The sequence below is a fragment of the Hylobates moloch genome, unplaced genomic scaffold, assembly GCF_009828535.3.
Source record: "Hylobates moloch isolate HMO894 unplaced genomic scaffold, HMol_V3 SCAFFOLD_6, whole genome shotgun sequence".
NCBI classification, from domain to species: Eukaryota; Metazoa; Chordata; class Mammalia; order Primates; family Hylobatidae; genus Hylobates; species Hylobates moloch.
Genome location: NW_026652281.1, coordinates 104516143 through 104525418, shown reverse-complemented (window position 1 = coordinate 104525418; position 9276 = coordinate 104516143). Strand labels below are relative to the sequence as shown.

At 43.5% G+C, this 9276-nt stretch overlaps 1 protein-coding gene across 8 annotated transcripts in view; it reads right to left on the bottom strand.

Moving 5' to 3' along the window:
- Positions 1–9276, bottom strand: part of TANGO6 (transport and golgi organization 6 homolog) — a 241790-nt gene that overhangs the window by 172984 nt on the left and 59530 nt on the right. For all 8 annotated transcript variants that reach the window (XR_004248798.2, XM_032157750.2, XM_058441145.1 and 5 more), the window contains exon 11: positions 3346–3480. Coding sequence is in view for 7 of the 8 variants with exons in the window: in XM_032157750.2 (XP_032013641.1) it covers positions 3346–3480 (135 nt within the window). In the remaining variant the exon portion in view is untranslated. The remainder of the gene's footprint in view (positions 1–3345; positions 3481–9276) is intronic.

Here is a 9276-nt window from a genome sequence, read left to right as displayed (position 1 = left end):
TTTTTTTTTTTTTTTTTTGAGACGGAGTCTTGCTCTGTCGCCCAGGCTGGAGTGCAGTGGCGCAATCTCGGCTCACTGCAAGCTCCGCCTCCCGGGTTCACGCCATTCTCCTGCCTCAGCCTCTCTGAGTAGCTGGGACTACAGGCACCCGCCACCACGCCCGGCTAATTTTTTGTATTTTTAGTAGAGACAGGGTTTCACCGTGGTCTCGATCTCCTGACCTCGTGATCCGCCCACCTCGGCCTCCCAAAGTGCTGGGATTACAAGCGTGAGCCACCGTGCCCGGCCGTCAGCAGTCTTAAATATATGCTTTTTCCAAATTAACTCCTCTTCCCAGACACAATGTTCTAATAATCACTTAGATTACAAAAATTAGAAAGAAAAAAGGTTCAGATGATGTTAGATTCTTTTTTAATTAGCTGAAACAACGAATCCTAGTAAGAAATAGGAAAAAACAGTATATTGTTAGCCTGACAATGATTAACTAAAAACACAATTCAGAATCATGACATTTTTTCTAATACAAAGAAAGAAAATCCAGCATTACTATAGAGGCCATTTACAAATCCATGATTCAAACAGAAAAAAAGTAGTAGATCTAGGGCAAAGATATAGGGGGTGACGTGCTTATGTTCACTTAACTAACTGCAAAGTCAGAGGAATGCCGGATGTAACCAGTGAGTCAGGATGGCTCACAGAAAGGCAGGGGCCTGCAAGGTATAACCTTGACATCAGTCAGGTGAGTCTGTCTTAGAACACAACTAATGTGCACAGCCAGCCCTCCAACAATGGGCTTCTAGAAAGCGAAATGGAGATTTTTGTGATCTATCTTCCATTTGGGATGTGGTTTGAAATGATAAGTGTGAAGTAAAGAGAAGCCAAAAAAAAAAAAAAAAAGCACACTCTTACCTTGTGGAAAAAGACTATTCAAATTAATATTCAACCAAAAAAAACAAAAATCAATTTGGCCAACTAAATCCAATAAGAATACAACTTAAGAAAAATGATTCCGGCCGAGCGCGGTGGCTCATGCCTGTAATCCTAACACTTTGGGAGGCCGAGGCGGGTGGATCACCTGAGGTCAGGGGTTCGAGACTAGCCTGGCCAACGTGGCAAAACCCTGTCTCTACTATAAATACAAAAAAATAGCTGGGCGTGTTGGCGCATGCCTGTAATCCTAGCTACTTGGGAGGCTGAGGCAGGAGAATTGCTTGAACCCAGGAGGCAGAGGCTGCAGTCAACCGAGATTCTGCCACTGCATTCCAGCCTGGGTGACAGAGTAAGGCTCTGTCTGGAAAAAAAAAAAAAAAAAAAAAAAAAAGAAAAAAGAAAAATTATTCCATCGGTGTTCCCGCCATTCTCCTGCCTCAGCCTCTCCGAGTAGCTGGGACTACAGGCGCCCGCCAGCACGCCCGGCTAATTTTTTTGTATTTTTAGTAGAGACAGGGTTTCACCGTGGTCTCGATCTGCTGACCTTGTGATCCGCCCGCCTCGGCCTCCCAAAGTGCTGGGATTACAAGCGTGAGCCACCGCACCCGGCCGAAACTTTCCTTGATAGTTCTTTTTTTTTTTTTTTTTGAGACGGAGTCTCGCTCTGTCACCCAGGCCAGAGTGCAGTGGCGCGATCTCGGCTCACTGCAACCTCCACCCACTGCAACCTCCGCCTCCCGGGTTCACGCCATTCTCCTGCCTCAGCCTCCCGAGTAGCTGGGACTACAGGCGCCCACCACCTTTTTTTTTGTATTTTTAGTAGAGACGGAGTTTCACTGTGTTAGCCAGGATGGTCTCGATCTCCTGACCTCGTGATCCGCCCACCTCGGCCTCCCAAACATTGATAGTTCTAACAGCAAGGGTATACTATGGCTCTAGAAACTGAATCAAAAGGTTTTTTTTTTAAACAATATGGAAAATATATTAGAAGTGCTAAGTAAATCTACCAAGAAATGGGCTTCACACTAATAACAGGCCCAGATAAAATTCCCTTTCCTTCTAGACAGGCTAGTGAAAGGTATACTCTAATACATCAAGAATCAGAGTCAGATTTGAATCCTCAAGCTCAAAAATCCATTCCCAGAGGGTATCCTACTCATTGTTAAGGGTTATGAGCAGGCTGGCTGCAGGGTAGATTTCATAAGACTCACACTAAGCCTATTCTGCTTTCCTGCAGGCTCCTCACCTAACTTGGTATGTAATCAGCCAGTCACACACACATGCATGGTCTAGCCCTTGACTATCTTTTGTCCTTGCAGGCATGCTCTTCCCCTTGGTCTCTACAATTCACCAACAACAGCCTTCTATCAGTGTCTCAAGTATACCAAGCTCTTTGCTGCTTCTAAGCCTTTGTACGTGATGTTTTCCTTACTTGGAAGAGTTTCCTTTAAATCTTAGCTTATGCTTACACTTCCTCGGTGGAAATCTTCCCAGCCTAGGTTAGATGTTACGTGCTCTTGGTACCCGCCACTTCTCTTTTGAGGACCTTCATTCAATTCTAAGTATATTTCTGAACAGTCATTTAGTGTCTGACTTCCTTACTGGACTGCAAGTTTCATGAGGGTCTGCCCTGTCCCCTGCTGTATTCCCAGCACCATAGCTTAGTATGTGTGGCACACAAGTATGCAATATGTAGGTTTTTTTGTTTGTTTGTTTTTTTAATTTTTTTTGAGATGGAGTTTCACTCGTTAGTAGAGATGGGGTTTCGCCATGTTGGCCAGGCTGGTCTCAAACTCCTGACCTCAGGTGATTCACCAACCTCGGCCTCTCAAAGTGCTGGGATTACAGGCTCAGTGAGCCACCACACCTGGCCAATATGTAGTGTTTCAAAAAAAATTTAAAAATTATAAATTAGGTATGTAAAAGACATATACACTTAAAAGTGGCTGGAAGCAAAGCTTTAACATGCTACCTGACATGGGATGAAGAATGAATCCTGTGCTAAAATGGAGCATTCAAAATAGATGAATCCTATGCAACCAGCAGGTTACTAAGGACTTTCCCCAACAACAGTAGCAGAAACAAGGGCTGAGCTTTGGAGAGTGAGAGCCAGAAAATCTAGTATTCACCACAGATGCAAAACACCAGGCTAGATGTTCCCAAATTAAGATTGTAACAGGTAGAAAGGACCCTGCCCTCCTGATAGTGAAGTCTATTCAGGTGACAGAGTAGAAATGGTGCAACTTTCTTGTTCTCTACTTTGGAGAGAATTCTCATTAACAAACTAACTACTTTATCCAGGTTCTCCTATGTACAATATCCATTCTTATTTCTCACAAGGGTATGGAAGGAAAACAACTGGTATTTCGCTTCTCCCTTCCCTCCATTCAAGCTTGCCTCATGTCTACAACTCACCTGAACAGCTCCTCCTAGCATGACAGCCACCAGCCCCATGGACATGCTCAGCGTCTGTGATTCCACGGTGCTCTCTGCCTGATGGGCCAGGCTTGCACAGGCTCTCTGCAATGTTGCTGCTACAAAGTCCACCACCTACCAAAAAAAGGGAATTGAGAATCAATCGGGAATGAAAAAAAAAAATCAAAATTCTCCTTACATCTTATGTCTACATCCTCATCTTCTTCATCTACATCATGATAGCAAGAACCATCCAGAACAACTGCTACTTACCATGCAGGTGTGATGTTCAGTGTTTTGCTTTTTTTTTTTTAAACATTTACCAGTTTATTATAAAGGTTATTACAAAGGACGCAGATGAACAGATAGATGGATAGGACAAGTGGGTGGGGGTGTAGCTTCCATGCCCTCTCTGGGCTAGCCTCACTCCCAGCATCTCCACATGTTCAGCAAGCGGGAAGCTCCCAAGTGTTTCACATGCACAATCTCATTTAGTTCTCATATCAACTCTACGAGGTCAGTACTATTACCCTCATTATGAAATGAAGAATCTGAGACTTTAAAAGGTTGTTTGTTTAAGGCCATAAACTTAATAAATGAGAAAGCCTATTCATACTTTTCCAAATGTTTTAATATGCTACTCCAACTTCCTTTACTTTTCATGAATTTTGCCTGAAAATTAAAAAGCAAAATGACTTGTAAATTAACTCAAAATGGATCACAGACTGCAATGCAAAATACAAAATTATAAACTCCTAGAAGATAACATGAAAAATCTAGATGATCTTGGGTATGGTGATGACTTTTCAGATACAACACCAAAGGCACAATCCGTGAAAGAAAGTAATGATAAGCTAGACTTTACTGAAGTTAAAAATTCCTGCTCTGCGAAAGACACTGTCAAGAGAATACAAAGAGAAGCCACAGACTGGGAGAAAATATTCATCCAAAACAGTCTGACAAGAGACTGTTTTCCAAAATTTACAGAGAACTCTTAAAGCTCAATAATAAAACCTGGGTTGAGCACGGTGGCTCACGCCTGTAATCCCAGCACTTTGGGAGGCCCAGGTGGGTAGATCACTTGAGGTTAGGAGTCGAGACCAGCCTGGCCAACATGGTGAATCCTGTCTCTACCAAAAAATTATCTGGGCATGGTGGCACACCTGTGGTCTCAGCTACTCGGGAGGCTGAGGTGGAAGAATTGCTTGAACCAGGAGGTGGAGGTTGCAGTGAGCTGAGATAGCACCACTACACTCTAGCCTGGGCAAAAGAGGGAGACCCTATCTCAAAAAAAAAAAAAAATTAGCCAGGCATAGTGGCAAGTGCCTCTAGTTCCAGCTACTCAGGAGACTGGGGTGGGAGGACTGCTTGAGCCCAGGAGGTCAAGGCTGCAGTAAGCCATGATGGTGTCACTGCACTCCAGCCTGTGTGACAGAGAGAGATCCTATCTTGAAAAGAAAAGAGCCCAATTAAAAATGAGCAAAAGTCCTGAACCGACATCTCACCAAAGAAAATATACAGATGGCAAAAAAGCATATGAAAAGATGCTCCACATCCTATGTCACTGGAAAACTGGAAATGAAAGCATTGGTGATATACTGTTACACACCTAATAGAATGGCCAAAATCCAGAGAACTGATTTCACCAGGAATGCTGGTGAGGATGGAGATCAACAGGAGCTCTCATTCATTCATTGCTGCTGGGAATGCAAAATGGTACAGCCACTTTGGCAGACAGTTTGGCAGTTTCTTACAAAACTAAACATACTTTCACCATACAATCTAGCCATTGCTTGCCTTGATATTTATCCAAATGAGTTGAAAACGTATGTCCACACAAAAACCTGCACATGGTTGTTTATAGCAGCTCTAGTCATAATTGTTAAAACTTGGAAGTAACCAAGATGTCCTTCAGTAGGTGAATGCATCAATAAACTGTGATACATCCAAACAATGGAAAAACAGCACCAAAAAATGGGCAATCAAGCTATGAAAAGACATGGAGGAAACTCGAATGCATATTACTAAGGGAAAGAAGCCAAGCTGAAAATGCTACATGCTGTATGACTTCAACTATATTACATTTTGGAAAAGGCAAAACTATGCAGACAGTAAAAAGATCAAGGGTTGCCGGGGTGAGGAGAGAGGGAGAACAGAACAGGTGGAGAATAGAGGATTTTTAGGGTGGTGAAACTATTCTGTATGATACCATCATGGTAGATACAGGGCATTACAAATTTGTCCAAATCCATAGGCTGTACAACACCAAGAGTGAGCCCTAGTGTAAACTATGGACATTGGGTGGTGATGTGTCAATGTAGACTGATCAGCTGCAAAAAATGCATCACTCTGGTGGGAAATGTTGACAATGGAGGAGGCTATGTTGTGTGAGTGCAGGGAGTGCAAGAGAAATCTCTGTCTCTTCTGTTCAATTTTGTTGTGAATCTAAAACTGCTCTAAAAAAAAACTCTTTATAAAAAATGACCTGTTACTTTCTCACTATGTCAGAGGGTCCTGGATCTGCTTCTCAAAGGAGGTTTCCTCCTCAGGGATTCCTACCCTGACTCACTCCCGACATTTTGACAGTCTGATTCTAGAAAGTAAAGAATGGAGGGGTAGTGTTCAATTTCATCTAGAAGCCAGTGTCTTCGAACCATCTGTGCAAATGATTGACAGTAGCGATCCCCAACCCTTTTGGCATCAGGGACCGGTTTCATGGAAGACGATTTTTCCACGCACCGGGGTTGGCAGGGGCGGGAGGGGGAGAGGGGCGGGGAATGGTTTCAGGATGAAACTGTTCCACCTCAGATCATCAGGTGTTAGTTAGATTCTCATAAGGACTGCGCAACCTAGATCCCTCACATGCACAGTTCACAACAGGGTTCGTGCTCCTATGAGAATCTAATGCTGCTGCTGATCTGATAGGAGGCGGCGCTCAGGTGGTAAAGCTCACTTGTGCACTGCTCACCTCCAGTTATGCGGCCCGGTTCCTAACAGGCCATAGAACAGTACCAGTCCATGGCCTGGGGGTTGGAGACCCCTGATCTAGAGTCTTTTTTTAAGTATTAAATATTTGAAAGGATTAAGACTGTTCCTAGACAAGATTTTATATAGCATTTGGCTAACAACTAAGCTTTAAATAGAATTAATATGGTCAGCATCATTTTCAATGCATTTGGATTAATCACCTTAAGTAAAAACACCTTTGAATAAATGACAGCACACAAATACACATGCATGCACACACACACTCATACTTAGGATTAATGACTCAAAAGAGAGAAATCATTTTAGAAATGGAAAGGCTGAGAAGGTCATAATAAGCCTCCAAACAACATGCAAGCTTGCATGTTTAATTCTCTGGACAAATCACATGCTGTGCTAGAATCTTTATTGCAAGCTTAAAGTCAGGAGAATGGCTTGTTAACACTTGTCTTCTGAAGCAACGCAGGAAACTAGAAAGGTTATTAAAAGTTCCACTTACTGAAATGAACAATGCTGTTTATGGCAGTTTTCACCACCTCCTCCATCCCTAAGATTTTATTCATACTAGAAGATAAGGACACTGGCCCTTTCTAGAGAAACTAGGTAGAAACTGTTTCTACTATCTTGGGCCAACTATTTTGCCTCCGGGGAGTTTTCTAAAGCACTCCTTAGCTGGGCACAGTGGCTAATGCCTGTAACCTAATACTTTGGGAGGCCAAAGCAGGAGATCACTTTAGGCCAGGAGTTCAAGACCAGCCTGGCAACAAAGTGAGACCCTGTCTCTACAAAAAATTAAAAAATTAGCCAGGTACAGTGGCACACATCTGTAGTCCTGGCTACCCAGGAAGCTGAGGTGGGAGGATTGCATGAGCCAAGGAGTTCAAGTTTGCAGTGAGCTATTTCGCCACTGCACTCCAGCCTGGGCAACAGAGTGAGACCCTGTCTCTAACAACAATAACAAAAAATATATAAAGCATTCCTAAATTACTCAACTAGGACTATTTAGCCTTCCAACTTTTTCTAAATGCCTTTCCACTTTTTTTTTTTTTTTTTTTTTTTGAGAGAGGTTAGCTCTGTCGCCCAGGCTGGAGTGCAGTGGCGTGATCTTGGCTCACTGCGACCTCCGCCTCCCGGGTTCAAGCAATTCTCCTGCTTCAGCCTCCCGAGTAGCCTCCCAAAGTGCTGGGATAACAAGCATAAGCCATTGCGTCCATCCTCCACTATCTATATGGGTGTGTGTGTGTGTGTGTGTGTGTGTACAGATATAAAAACAAGTAGTATGATCCTATTACTAAAATAGACACTTTCTATGTTTGTACGTATGTTTAAAAAAAAACTCAGGGAACTGTTAACTGTAAAGAGATAGCCAACAATCATTGTCATCTATGAAGTACTCTTTCCGCCAAACTTTCTTTGTGTTAACCCCAAAACCCCCTACCCATTTGGACAGCAGCTCCTCCCCCTACTATACATTTCCTGTGATTTTGGTGGGGCTTCCAGCCACAAGAATAGGTGTGTGACTGAAGCCTGTTCTAAAATTTATATATGTTGTGGAGAGTGGGGACAGACCTTTACTTTTTACTTAAAACTTCTTATAAACGTACATAATTTTAAAAGCCAAATATTCCTGAAAGCTTATAGTGAAAAATAGCAGTGCCCTACTTCATTTCTTCCCATCTGATTCAGGCTGTACAGAAGCAACCACTTTTAATTTGGTTTAATAATAAACTGTTTAGTTTATTAATAACATTAAGTCCAGGCGCGGTGGCTCATGCCTGTAATCCCAGCACTTTGGGAGGCTGAGGCAGGCAGATCACCTGAGGTTGGGAGTTTGAGACCAGCCTGACCAACGTGGAGAAACCCCATCTCTACTAAAAATACAAAAATTAGCCGGGTGTGGTTGCAGGCACCTGTAATCCCAGCTACTCTAGAGGCTGAGGAAGGAAAATCGCTTGAACCAGGGAGGCAGAGGTTGTGGTAAGCCAAGATCGCGCCATTGCACTCCAGCCTGGGCAACAACAGCGAAACTCCGTCTCAAAAATAATAATAATAATGGCTGGGCGCGGTGGCTCACGCTTGTAATCCCAGCACTTTGGGAGGCCGAGGCGGGCGGATCACGAGGTCAGGAGATCGAGACCATGGTGAAACCCCGTCTCTACTAAAAATACAAAAAATTAGCCGGGCGTGGTGGCGGGCGCCTGTAGTCCCAGCTACTCGGAGAGGCTGAGGCAGGAGAATGGCGTGAACCCGGGAGGCGGAGCTTGCAGTGAGCCGAGATCGCGCCACTGCACTCCAGCCTGGGTGACAGAGCGAGACTCCGTCTCAAAAAATAATAATAATAATAATAATAATAATAATAATATTAAACATTTACTATTTACCAAGCACAATTCTGAACACGTTACACGTATTAACTCATTTAATCCTCATAGTAGTCCTATGGGGGTGTCTAAACCTGCTGCCAAGACTCTGATACCTGAGTGGAAGGGGTGGAGGCCTCATTGTTGAGGATGCAGACTTCAACTTATACCTCCTATTTTTCAGTTCTCCTCTCCCACCCAGTTCAGAGTCCCTTGGGCTCAACATCTCTCAAGAGTAAACCTCCAGTCTTTTGCTGGGAAGGGGAGGTGGTTGTACAAAGGGAAGGAACGAATGAAGGGATTTACTGAATCCTATACAGCCTTTCAAACTGTTTTAAGCTCTAAATTCAACTCCATTTTTAGAGCTTATCTGGTGCTTCCTGTCCATCCAGGGTTCTGCAGTAAAAAGGAGCCTGCTCCTTTTTTTCTTATTTTTCTTTTCAAAAAAAAAAAAAAAATTTAGGCCGGGCACAGTGGCTTACACCTCTAATCCCAGCACTTTGGGAGGCCAAGGTGGGTGGATCACCTGAGGTCAGGAGTTTGAGACTAGCCTGGCCAACATGGTGAAACCCCATCTCTACTAAAA